General features: G+C 36.2%; 1 protein-coding gene across 1 annotated transcript in view; it reads left to right on the top strand.

Moving 5' to 3' along the window:
• Positions 1-13,722, top strand: part of LOC128659728 (aldehyde oxidase 1-like) — a 561,780-nt gene that overhangs the window by 319,300 nt on the left and 228,758 nt on the right. The window contains 3 exon segments of the mRNA XM_053713310.1: positions 7,835-7,930; positions 11,043-11,171; positions 11,828-11,902. Coding sequence (XP_053569285.1) covers positions 7,835-7,930; positions 11,043-11,171; positions 11,828-11,902 — 300 coding nt within the window.

Below are 13,722 nucleotides of genomic sequence, written 5' to 3'. Positions count from 1 at the left end.
ACGCCTAGATTACGAGTCTTGCGTTAGCCTTAAAAAGCAGCGTTGAGAGGTCCCAACGCTGCTTTTTAACGCCCGCTGGTATTACGAGTCTTGAAATGACAGGCTCACCGCTCACTTTTTTGGCCAGACTCGAAAATACCGCAAATCCACTTACGTCAATTGCGTATCCTATTTTTTCAATGGGATTTTCCTAACGCCGGTATTATGAGTCTTCCAAAAAGTGAGCGGTAGACCCTCTCCTGTCAAGCCTGGTACCGCATTTAAAAGTCAGTAGTTAAGAGTTTTATGGGCTAACGCCGTAGTATAAAACTCTTAACTAAAGTGCTAAAATGAACACTAACACCCATAAACTACCTATTAACCCCTAAACCGAGGCCCCCCCCACATCGCAAAAACTAAAATAAAATTTGTAACCCCTAATCTGCCGAACCGGACATCGCCGCCACTATAATAAATATATTAACCCCTAAACCGCCGCACTCCCGCATCGCAAACACTAGTTAAATTTTATTAACCCCTAACCTGCCGTCCCTAACATCGCCGACACCTACCTACATTTATTAACCCCTAATCTGCCGCCCCCAATGTCGCCGCAACTTTATTAAATGTATAGAATTCTATCAGCCAATTGGAATTAAGGTAGAAAAAATCCTATTCGCTGATCCAATCAGCCAATAGGATTGAACTTCAATCCTATTGGCTGTTGTAAACAGCCAATAGGATTGAAGTTCAATCCTATTGGCTGATTGCATCAGCCAATAGGATTCTTTCTACCTTAATTCCGATTGGCTGATAGAATTCTATCAGCCAATCGGAATTGAAGGGACACAATCTTGGATGACGTCATTTAAAGGAACCTTCATTCAGTCATCGGATCAAGAAGGGAGAAGATGCTCCGCGTCGGATGTCTTAAAGATGGACCCGCTCCGCGCCGGATGGATGAAGATAGAAGATGCCGTCTGGATGAAGACTTCTGCCCGTCTGGAGGACCTCTTCTTCCCGGCTTGGATGAAGACTTCTGCCCGTCTGGAGGACAACTTCGCCCGGCTTCATTGAGGACTTCGGCCCGGTTGGGTGAAGACTTCTCAAGGTAGGGTAATCTTCAAGGGGTTAGTGTTAGGTTTTATTAAGGGGGATTGGGTGGGTTTTAGAGTAGGTTTGGGTGTGTGAGTGGTGGGTATTAATGTTGGGGGGGTATTGTATTTTTTTTTACAGGTAAAAGAGATGATTACTTTGGGGCAATGCCCCACAAAAGGCCCTTTTAAGGGCTATTTGTAATTTAGTATAGGGTAGGGCTTTTTCTTTATTTTGGGGGGCTTTTTTATTTTATTAGGGGGATTAGATTAGGTGTAATTAGTTTAAAAAACTTGTAATTATTTTATTTTTTTCTGTAATTTAGTGGGGGGGGTTTTCGTACTTTAGATAATTGTAGTTAATTTAGGGAATTAATTTAATTATAGTGTAGTGTTAGGTGTAATTGTAACTTAGTTTAAGTTTTATTTTACAGGTAAATTTGCCTTTATTTTAACTAGGTAGCTATTAAATAGTTAACTATTGTACCTAGTTAAAATATAAACAAAGTTGCCTGTAAAATAAAAATAAATCCTAAAATAGCTACAATGTAACTATTAGTTATATTGTAGCTATCTTAGGGTTTATTTTATAGGTAAGTATTTAGTTTTAAATAGGAATTATTTAGTTAATTGTAGTTATTTTATTTAGATTTATTTAAATTATATTTAAGTTAGGGGGGTTAGGGTTAGACTTAGTTTTAGGGGTTAATAACTTTAATATAGTGGCGGCGACGTTGGGGGCGGCAGATTAGGGGTTAATAATTGTAGTTAGGTTTCGGGGGCAGCAGATTAGGGGTTAATAAATATAATGTAGGTGTCGGCGATGTTGGGGGCAGCAGATTAGGGGTTCATAAGTATAATGTAGGTGGCGGCGGTGTCCGGAGCGGCAGATTAGGGGTTAATACTATAATGCAGGTGTCGACGATATCGGGGGCAGCAGATTAGGGGTTAATAAGTGTAAGATTAGGGGTGTTTAGACTCGGGGTTCATGTTAGGGTGTTAGGTGTAGACATAAAATGTGTTTCCCCCTAGGAATCAATGGGGCTGCGTTAGGAGCTTTACGCTGCTTTTTTGCAGGTGTTAGACTTTTTTTCAGGTGGCTCTGCCCCATTGATTCCTAAGGGGAAATCGTGCACGAGCATGTTTTTCCAGCTCACCGCTACCGTAAGCAGTGCTGGTATTGAGGTGAGATGTGGAGCAAAATTTTGCTCTCCGCTCACTTTTCTGCGGCTAACGCCGGGTTTGTAAAAACCGTAATACCAGCGCTGTCTGTAAGTGAGCGGTGGGCATAAACTGCTCGTTAGCACCGCATAGCCTTACCGACAAAATTCGTAATCTAGCCGATAGTAAATAGTGTTTTTATTCATGAAATGAAGATGTGCTTTTAAAAAAACAAAAACTTTTATATATTTGGAAATAACGGCATCTGTATGTAATAAAGAAAAAACACTTAAGGCCATATTATGTCTGGACTGCAAACATTTGCACGCGAGCGATAAGGGGTTTTATCATGGGTGTTTGCGCTTGTCGGGCTTACCACTGGTTGAAAGTAAACTAAATTGCTTGAGCGCAATTGTGATTTATGCTAGAAGGATTACCGCTTCCTTAGAGCTCTAGTTAACTGTTTCTTAAACAAAAAAGTGTAACAAAACACATCAAAAATGCATTACAAAGTACAATTACACTCATAATAACAACATCGAATAAAAAAAAAAATTTTTTTTTAAATGCACACAAAAGTTATAATTGCTCAAAAATATGAGATCTCAGGTGTTGGGGAAAAAAGGCAGGCAAAGGACTTTAAAATTGAGATATATACATTTACATGACTAAAGATGATTATGTATGTATGTATATATATATATATATATATATATATTATATATAGGTCTATATATGTGTATATATGTATTTATGTATTTACATTGACATACAGTATATATAAGTGTACTGGAGCCCTTTGCAGTCAAGAAGCTGAAAACATAAACATTTAAATAATTAATAAAGTGTTTAATTGTGTTTGTACTGTAAATATTTCACATTCTAATGCTCTTCACATAGGGGAATATGTTCTAAGCATTTTTAAATAGATATTCATATATACATATTTATATAATCATGTACATATATAGATATATGTTGTACCAAAATACCATCATATATAAGTAGAAATATTTATTGATGAATAAATAGAACATATTCTTCTATGTGAAGAACATTGGAATGTGAAATATTCATATTTTCATGTCGGGTTAGCGCACTTGAGAATATGCAGTCGGGTTTGCGTGTTAGTAGGGTGTTTTTCCCCACTTTTTTTGCTCTATTGACTTCTGTGGGGAAATATGTGAACAGGCATGCAATCTGATTTTTGCGCTCGTCGGGTTAGTGCGAGAACGAAAACAGTTTACTTTCAAGTCATAATAGGCTAGTGGAACTCTAATTTATTGTGTACCTGTAAATGGGCAAATTTGCCCGTTTACGGGCACGCGAAAAATAACCAGCCATTACAAGTGGCTGGTTATTGCTACTGCGATCTCTGATTAATTTTATAAATGTCCCCCAATTGGAAACAAAATACAGAGGTGTGTAGTTTATTAAACAATAAAAATTGTAGCAATTTTATTTTTTAATAAACTAATTGCACGAAGCAGTTATGAGGGCTGAAAGTTGGCGGGTGAGGGGTGTTAGAAAAAAAACGGCACTGAAAAGTGCCTTTACATTGCAGTCTATGGGGACTGTGTGTTCCCAGTAAATATATATGTATATATATATGCTTATATACATATATATTTATGTCTTAATATGTGCATATACACATATAAACACATAAATATATATGCATATACATATATATTAATAATCTGCTGCCCATCACTACGCAACTTACCCCCTTCTGTCATGCTTGTTCATGACAGTAGAACGAGGCTCCCATTAGAGCCTATGGAAGTGCGCTCTCGTGAGTGCAATGCTTCCTTGCAATGCAAGCATGAGGTCGCGTTCACATTGCACCTCACTTGTAATACCAGCGCAATTTGCATGTGCTGTCATTACTAAGTTGAGCGCAAATATCGTTTTCACAGAAGCAATATTTTACACTCAACTTGTAATCAAGCCCAAAATGAGCGCAACCCGACTATCGCAAAAAGCTTACTTCCAGCACAGTTAAGGCTCGAGTGGAGCGTTAATTAGCACTCCACTTGTAATCTGGCCCTAAATACATTTCATGCACCTTCGTATAATTTTGGGCACCGCCATATTGGAACTTGGGTTAAACTGCAGGTATCTGAAGGATAAATGCTGCACATGTACAAATATCAGCACTGGAATTGCAATAAAAAGTACATTTCAACATGTGAGCGCCCATGACTAGTAGGAGGCGGAGAATAAAAGCAATACTATTGTTATAAAATGTATTTAGTTTTTATTGATCACAGAACATGAAAGTGAAAATTAAGATTTTGTGAATCACATCATACATTATTCCACATTACTTCTATTAGGGACTGACCTAAACCTCTCCACTGTGAGGTGTCTCAAAGAATTTTTTAAAGGCAAATTTTAGATTGAGAGACACCAGCATTACAATATAATTTGCAAACAAAAAGCCCCCAAACATTTTACATTGTTTTTCTATATGCCAGTGAGTTTTTGATCATCATGACCTTAGTATCCTTTATTCAATAGCATATTTAGATTCTTAAATTAAATTCTGGGGGGGTGTCTTTAGAACACTTGTTCTAAAGTGTTTAGCGTTTGCAACTATATGTCTGTAGCAGGGGTCAAGTCCATCGGGCACTATTTTTGTAGGTGGAACTAAGTTCCCCTATACAGAGAACAGAAACACTTCAGTAAATGCTGCTTCTCCTGGTGGGAGGAGCTGGAACACAGTCTGGTTAGAGGGATAGTGAGATTCTCTAGGAATGGGTAGTAACACTTCCTAATTTACACTAAATGCAAGCCTGTCAGTGGCCCTGCTGTGTGATCACCCCACACTGTGTGGAACTAGACATGTGCTTTTAGTTTCGGCCTAATTTCGTTTTCGGACAAATTTTGGCCGACTCGGAGATTCGAATACATCCAAATTTCCGAATCGGCACCATAACTAAAATCCCGAAAAATTCAGAAAATGAATAAATCAGTTTCCAAATTTTCGGATCCATTATTCATATTCGGAATTTTTCATTGTTCTAATCTAAACCGCAGTTCCCCGACATCGCCAACACTAACTAAATCACTAAATAAAGCTATTAACCCCTAAACCGCTGTTCCCCGACATCACTAACACTACACCTATTATCCCCTAAACCGCAGTTCCCCAACATCGCCAACACTAACTAAACCTATTAACCCCTTATCTGCCATTCCCAAACATCGACAACACTAACTAAAGCTATTAACCCCTAAACCGCCGTTCCCAAACATCGCCAACACTAAGTAAACCTATTAACCCCTAAACCGCAGTTCACCAACATCGCCGACGCTAACTGAAACACTAAATAAACCTATTAACCCCTAAACCGCCATTCTCAAACATCGCGAACACTAACTAAACCTATTAACCCCAATCCGCCGTTCCCAAACATCGTCAACACTAACTAAACCTATTAACCCCTAAACCGCCGGCCCCCACGTCGCAACAACCTAAATTAAACTATTAACCCCTAACTTTAACATAATTAAAATACACCTAAATTAAAGTTACAATTATTTACTAACTACCTATTTAAAAATAAATACAAACTTACCTGTGAAATAAAAATAAAACCTAAGCTAGCTACAATATAACTATTTACTAACTACCTAGTTAAAATAAATACAAACTTACCTGTGAATTAAAAATAAAACTTAAGTTTAAACTAATAAAACGTAACATTACTAAAAATAAAAAAACCTAAGATTACTAAAAAATTAAAACTACAATTACAAAAAATAATAAACACTAAAATTACAAAAACTATCATTAAAAAAAAAAAACGAAATTATCCAAAATAATAAAAATGATTCCTATTCTAATACCCCGTTTATGAAAAAAAAAACGTCTGGATGAAGATGCTTCGCCGCTGGGATTAAGATCTTTCGCCGGACTTCAGTAACTGTGAGTACCGATTTTGGGGTTAGTGTTAGGTATTTTTGGGGGTTTTTTTAGGGTGGTTTTTTTTTAGATTAGGGCTTTTTCTATTTTGATGGGACGAAAAAGAGCTGAATGCCCTTTTAAGGGCATTGAAAGTGCTGAATGCCCTTTTCAGGGCAATGGGTAGATTAGGTTTATTTAGTTAAGTTTTTTTTTATTTTGGGGGGTGGGATTTGTAATCTTAGGGGGTGTTTGTTGTATTCTTTTTAGCAAAAGAGCTGTTAACTTTAGGGCAATGCCCTACAAAAGGCCCTTTTAAGGGCTATTGGTAGTTTATTATAGATTGGGGTTTTTTATTTGGGGTGGGTTTTTTTTACAGGGTATTAGAATAGGAATAATTTTTATTATTTTGGATAATTTCGTTTGTTATTTTTTGTAATGGGATTTTTTTTGTTTTTTTTTGTTACATTGTTATTTTAGTTAGAGAAAGGACACCAAGCTTCTATCTTTCAGGATTGTGAATTTGCTGAGACTTTTACCATCTCATTTTCTAACTAAATCACTAAACATAGCATTATTTTCCCTGTTGTTATCTAGAAACAATATTATTATCACATATTTTTTGCCTTTGAGTTTGCCATTGTACAAACCTCCCTCATGTAAGTTAAAGGGCCACTGTAAGTAAATATTTTCTATGCCTGTTACTAACTAACTACCCCAAATACGCTTTTTATCAATATCATTTCATTAACATAGCTCTACCGTATATCAGAAATCATGTCTGCAAATTTAATTGTTTTCCAAACCCACTCCGTGGGTATCCTTTGCTCTGTACCAATCCGTTTACAATACCTAGGTTTCAAAATGGCGCTTTAAACACAAAGTTATTGGTTTAAGTATTTTGAACACTCAGTGCTGAAAATAGTGGGCAGGATAACGTGACATCATCGGCGAATAAAAGATATAACTTTTAGAACGTTATGAAACTTCGTTTTGGAGAAAATATAGGTCAGTAGGTTTTAATTAATGTTTGTTAACTCTAATATGTTAGTTGTTTAGCTTAAAAATTATAACAGAAAGTAATCCTTTAACATGAGCGATGGTAGTAACGTTCATTAAAAATGTCATGACTGTTAAAGGGACGTAAAATCCCAAAATATTTATTTTATGATTTAGATAAAACATACAATTGTAAACAACTTGCCAATTTACTTCTACTATCAAATTTTCTTTGTTTTTTGTTATCCTTTGTTGAAAAGCAGGGATGTAAGCTCAGGAGTGTGCACGTGTCTGCAGCACTATGTGGCAGCAGTTTTACAACAATGTTATAGATTATCATGTAGTGCTTCGGGCGTGTGCACGCTACCTACCTAGGTATCTCTTCAACAAAAAATAACATGAGAACGAAGCAAATTTGATAATAGAAGTAAATTGGAAACTTTTTAAACTTTTATTCTCTATCTGAATAATGAAAGAAAACTTTGGGGTTTCATGCCCCTTTAATAATGTCAGTTACAAAAAAATACACTATTAGCCTGTGCAGTATATTCAATTCCAATTGGTATTTTTTTTACTTTTGCTGACTTGCTAATATATTCCTACTTACAATATATACTGCTCAGTGTATAACCACTGCCCACTTCACTATTGGTTCTAATTAATGTCATCTTCATCTGCTTACTCATTCTAGGCAGCCGCTTTAGTTCATATTTACGTAGATGGATCTGTGCTTGTATCACATGGCGGCACTGAGATGGGCCAAGGCATCCACACTAAGATGCTGCAGGTACAATCATTTTACCATATACATTAGAATCTGACAATAAAATGAATACCTGGTTCTGTGGGATAAACACAGAAAGACCTTCACAGGATCGAGACTGAGATCACAGTTCATTTAGATTGAAACAAAAGATTTGGTGGATTATAAACCCACAGCTGGGTTGGACTGTGAACCCATTCTGGGATTCAGGACACGGGTGAACAGCAAACAAAGCTAACATGTTTGAAACCAAAGGGTCAGAGGCAAACTCAAAGTCATAAGTGTCAACAGGCCATGTACAAGCAGTGTCAGATGCCAAGTAATTCACAAACGAGATACTAGTCAGAGACACAAAGCACACAATGAACTCCAATCCCAACTTTTATTTATATATATACAGTATATAGTAGGGTCGTATAAGTAGACAGCTCCCTGCTGATTTACTCAAATCCCTTTTGTGGCTCAGCAAATAGACAGCAGAGTAGCAAATGAGGATCTGGGTTTAAATCTGGCCTCAGCCCCCTTTGCTGCATCAGTCCTGTTTGTGAGTACGGGCTCTGAGACATTCTTAAAACAATGCTCTCAAAGAAGGTTCACACACAAAACAACATTTCAAACATAGAAACTTAAAGGGACATTAAACACTAAATACATGCTAGATAGAATGATGCATTCAAAGAAAAGATTAGCCCATGACTAACATGTAGATGTATTTTTTAAAGTTTCATTAGTTGTTTAAAAAGTGACAAAATAAGTGTAAAGTTTTAGTGTCTATAAAACACTGGGAGCTGCCATGTTGTAACTTGTGTTACCTTCTCTGCTGTGGCCAATTAGGGTCAGTTATACATAGGTCATTAGAGTGTGCAGCCAATGGTTGTGCTGGATTTAACAGTGTTCTGCACTTCCATTTCTAACAGGAACTGAAAAGCTCACAATTTCAGAATGGAATTACAGGGAAAGAGGACAAAATAAATAATGAAAGTTATATTGCAGAGTTGTTTTATTATATACAATTTATCATTTTATATTACCATCTCAAAGTGTTTAATGTCCCTTTAAGAATGAGCAGATCTGTTGGTACCTACTCAAGATGTGCGTTTTATTAACTTACTTGTATTGAACTCAAAGAAGAACTTTATACCACATGGCTTAATAATAAATTGGTTTAATTTGTCATTTGTTACTGAATAGCTCATTATCATACATTTATAGTCAACAAACTCAGTCCTACATCAAAAATAAATAACTACACTGTAAATACAAATAAAGAGGGCAAAGTATAAATGCCTATATATGTGCTTTGCTTTTTAAAAAAAAATATTGTTTGTTAATGGAATCTGAAACCCAAAAAATCATTATTTTGTGATTCAGACAGAAAATACCATTTTAAAAAAAGTTTCCAATTTACTTCTATTATCAAATTTGCTTCATTCCCATGATATTCTGTATTGAAGAGATACCTAGGTTGGCATCTGGAGCACAAAATGGCAAGAAATGGTGCTGCCATCTAGTGCTCTTGCAAATTCTTACAAAACTTCTGCCATATAGCGCTCCTACTCATACACCCCTGCTTTTCAACAAAAAATACCAAGGGAGCAAAGAAAAATGTATAACAGAAGTAAATTAGAAAGTTGCTTAAAATCACATGCTCTATCTGAATCATGAAAGAAACATTTTGGGTTACATATCCCTTTAAAGTGAAGGCCAATTTTCATGTGAAAGTGCCCGGTTTTTAAAAAAACTATTAAAAACAAGGGCACTTTCATTCATGAAAATTGGCATTTCAGATGGGTTTTTTAAAAAAAATATACTTACCTTTTCTTGAAGTCGCTCCAGTGCTTCACCAGCCCGTTGCAAGCCTCTTCATACGTCAGCAATGACGATTCCGGCATCCTCCAACCCTGGGGTAATCATTGCCTGAGGCAACGCCGTGATTGGAGGAAGCCAGATTCGTCATTGCTGGGTAAGTAAACCAGGAAGAAGCAGGCGGGGCATCGTTTCAGAACGGTGATCCAGCGTTTCAGAAGAACAAGGTATTTTTAAAATATGGTGCTATGTCAGTTTCCATGAATGAAAGTGCCCCTGTTTTTAATAGTTTTTTTTTTTTTTAAACCAGGCACTTTCACATGAAAATTGACCTTCCTTTTAAAGAATTTACATTTATACTTAGTAAACATTGTGTAAACATCAGGTTATCTAAGTCAAGCAAACAAGTAAAAAAAAACACAAGAGAAAAAAAACATAAAATTGTAACAGGTTCCTATGTAATAGTTTGGTTTTTTTTTAATGAAAACTTATATACCACTTGCAATCGCAGGGGTCTATTCCAATCCATCAGAGATTTAAGTCAATCCAATATATTTAAAAACACCTCAAACAGAAGTGATCACATTAATTCCCATAATACTTTGCAAGGGGCTCAGTTTAGTCTGCCTGCTTGGCTAAATATCAGTCATGGAATCCAACATTTAATGCAAGCCCTATGTGCATTTAGGCTTCTCAGTAGTCTAGGCGCACCTAGAGGCTGTTCTTTAAAGGGACAGTCAAGTCCAAAAAAAACTTATTTTTCAAATATGGTATGTAATTTTAAACAACTTTCCAATTTACTTTTATCAACAATTTTCCTTTGTTCTCTTGGTATTCTAGTTGAAAGCAAACCTAGGAAGGTGCATATGATAATTTCTAAGCCCTTGAAGGCCGCCTCTATTTTATTTACTTTTCACAGCAGGGGAGAGCTAGCTCATGTAGGCCATATAGATAGCATTGTGATCATGCCCGTGGCTAGTGGCAGACACTGCACTAATTGGCTAAAATGCAAGTCAATAAATAATAACTAAAAGTCATGTGATATGGGGCGGTCAGGAGATGCTTAGATACAAGTTAGTCACAGAAATATAAAGTATATTAATATAACAGTGTTGGTTTTGCAAAACTGGAGAATGGGTAATAAAGGGATTATCTATCTTTTTAAACAACAAAAATTCTGGTGTTGACTGTCCCTTTAAGGAGGTTATATCATGGCAATCCTAATTTCTCTCATAAATTATACTCATATAATAGAGAGACATGTTTTATGTTAAGCAGGATAGGAACAGGATACAACCAACTTTAAAAGATATGATATTTCCTATTGCAGATTGCTAGCCGTGAACTGGGCATTCCCCTCTCCCATATACACATTTGTGAGACCAGCACTACCACTGTACCGAACACCATTGCTACAGCTGCTACCGTTGGGACTGATTCCAATGGACAGGCAGTGAAGGTCTGTACTCTTGTTTATGACACCACATTAAAGCTAGCATTCTAATGCAATGATTAAAGGGATTTTAAACAGTAAATTCTTGCTAGACACAAGACCTATTATAGAAACTCAGTGGAATTTAAAACAGTTTTCAGAGTTAAATTACAAGAAAAGGGGACAAAATTGATGAATGAATGAAAGTATATTACCATGTATTTTTAACTAGACATAACTAAACATGTTATATTACAATCTCATTCTGTTTAATATCCCTTTAAAGGGACAAAAAAATCAAAATCTAAATAATAAAAAAAAGATGGTACCGAGATGTACTTACTTTCATCATTTATTTTTGCCACTATTTATGTTATTTACTTTTGAAAACTAAGGCTTTTTGCCCCCCCCCCCCCCAGTACAGTAAATGGTTACTGTAGAAATGCATTAATACCTGTGCCTAACTGGCCACTGAAAAGATGATAAGATAAACATAGAGGCTTTCAGGGTTTTTATCACTGGACTGTTCTAAGATGGCAATAAAAATGCAAATTTTGCCACCAAAATTACAGTTTTAGCGCATATGAAACATTTATTTTATATGCGTATCGTTTGCATTGCATGGCTTAATTGTGGACGTATACTATGCATATATTATTATTATATTATGTTATTTTCTGTAGGATGCTTGTCAAAAACTTCTGCAACGTCTTAAGCCCATTATCAACAGAAATCCAGGAGGCACATGGGAAAGCTGGGTATGTATATTATACTTTCATTATACTAAACACACTCGCCTAGATTACTGCTTTTTAACGCCCGCTGGTATTACGAGTCTGGCAGGTACAGGTGTACCACTTAGTGATGTCGCGAACTATTCGCCGGAGAACAGTTCCCGGCGAACTTAGCTTGTTCGCGTTCGCCGCTGCAGGCGAACATATGCAATGTTCGATCCGCCCCCTATGTGTCATCATTGAAGAAACTTTGACCCTGTATCTCACAGCCTTCTGACACATTTGAGCCAATCAGCAGCAGACACTGCCTCACAGACCCTCCCAGCTCCTTGGCAGCAGCCATTTTAGATTCATTACGATCTTGCTTTCTTAGTGAGAGGAGCTTTAGTGTTGCTGCTGCTGACATTATAGGGAAATAGATAGCTAGGCTAGTGTATTTAGTGTCCACTAGAGTCCTGAAGGACTCATCTAATCTCTGCTGTAAGGACAGCACCCCAAAAAGCCCTTTTTAGGGCTAGAACTTCAGTCGTTTTTTTTTTATTATTTGTAATTTTATTTGCATTTGCCTGGCTTTCAGCCTGTGTGTGAGGCTCACAGCATATACTGTGATTAGTGCCACAACTGATATCTGCTTAACATTAGTGTAAATTTAACCAACAAAACTTGTAAATCATTTTGCTACTGTGGTTAATTGCTGTGCTAGCAGCCACCACTCATATCTGCTTAACATTATTTTAAATTAAAAGAAAACCTTTAAATCATTTTGCTAGTGTAATCTAATTTCATTTTCTATCAGGCCTGTGTGTCTGGCTTACACAGCATACTGTGGTTAATTGCTGTGCTAGCAGTCACCACTCATATCTGCTTAACATTATTTTAAATTTAAAAAAAAAACTTTTAAATTATTTTGCTAGTGTAATCTAATTTCATTTTCTATCAGGCCTGTGTGTTTCTGGCTTACACAGCATACTGTGGTTAATTGCTGTGCTAGCAGCCACCACTCATATCTGCTTAACATTATTTTAAATTTAAAAAAAAAACTTTTAAATCATTTTGCTAGTGTAATCTAATTTCATTTTCTATCAGGCCTGTGTGTTTCTGGCTTACACAGCCTACTGTGGTTAATTGCTGTGCTAGCAGCCACCACTCATATCTGCTTAACATTATTTTAAATTAAAAAAAAACCTTTAAATCATTTTGCTAGTGTAATCTAATTTCATTTTCTATCAGGCCTGTGTGTCTGGCTTACACAGCATACTGTGGTTAATTGCTGTGCTAGCAGCCACCACTCATATCTGCTTAACATTATTTTAAATTTAAAAAAAAAACTTTTAAATCATTTTGCTAGTGTAATCTAATTTCATTTTCTATCAGGCCTGTGTGTTTCTGGCTTACACAGCATACTGTGGTTAATTGCTGTGCTAGCAGCCACCACTCATATCTGCTTAACATTATTTTAAATTAAAAAAAAAAAAAACTTTTAAATCATTTTGCTAGTGTAATCTAATTTCATTTTCTATCAGGCCTGTGTGTTTCTGGCTTACACAGCATACTGTGGTTATTTGCTGTGCTAGCAGCCACCACTCATATCTGCTTAACATTATTTTAAATTAAAAAAAAACTTTTAAATCATTTTGCTAGTGTAATCTAATTTCATTTTCTATCAGGCCTGTGTGTCTGGCTTACACAGCATACTGTGGTTAATTGCTGTGCTAGCAGCCACCACTCATATCTGCTTAACATTATTTTAAATTTAAAAAAAAATTTTAAATCATTTTGCTAGTGTAATCTAATTTCATTTTCTATCAGGCCTGTGCGTCAGGCTTACACAGCATACAACGTTG

This window comes from Bombina bombina, chromosome 1 (assembly GCF_027579735.1).
Source record: "Bombina bombina isolate aBomBom1 chromosome 1, aBomBom1.pri, whole genome shotgun sequence".
NCBI classification, from domain to species: Eukaryota; Metazoa; Chordata; class Amphibia; order Anura; family Bombinatoridae; genus Bombina; species Bombina bombina.
Note: the sequence above shows the minus strand (reverse complement) of the source record. Positions and strands in the feature narration are given on the sequence as shown.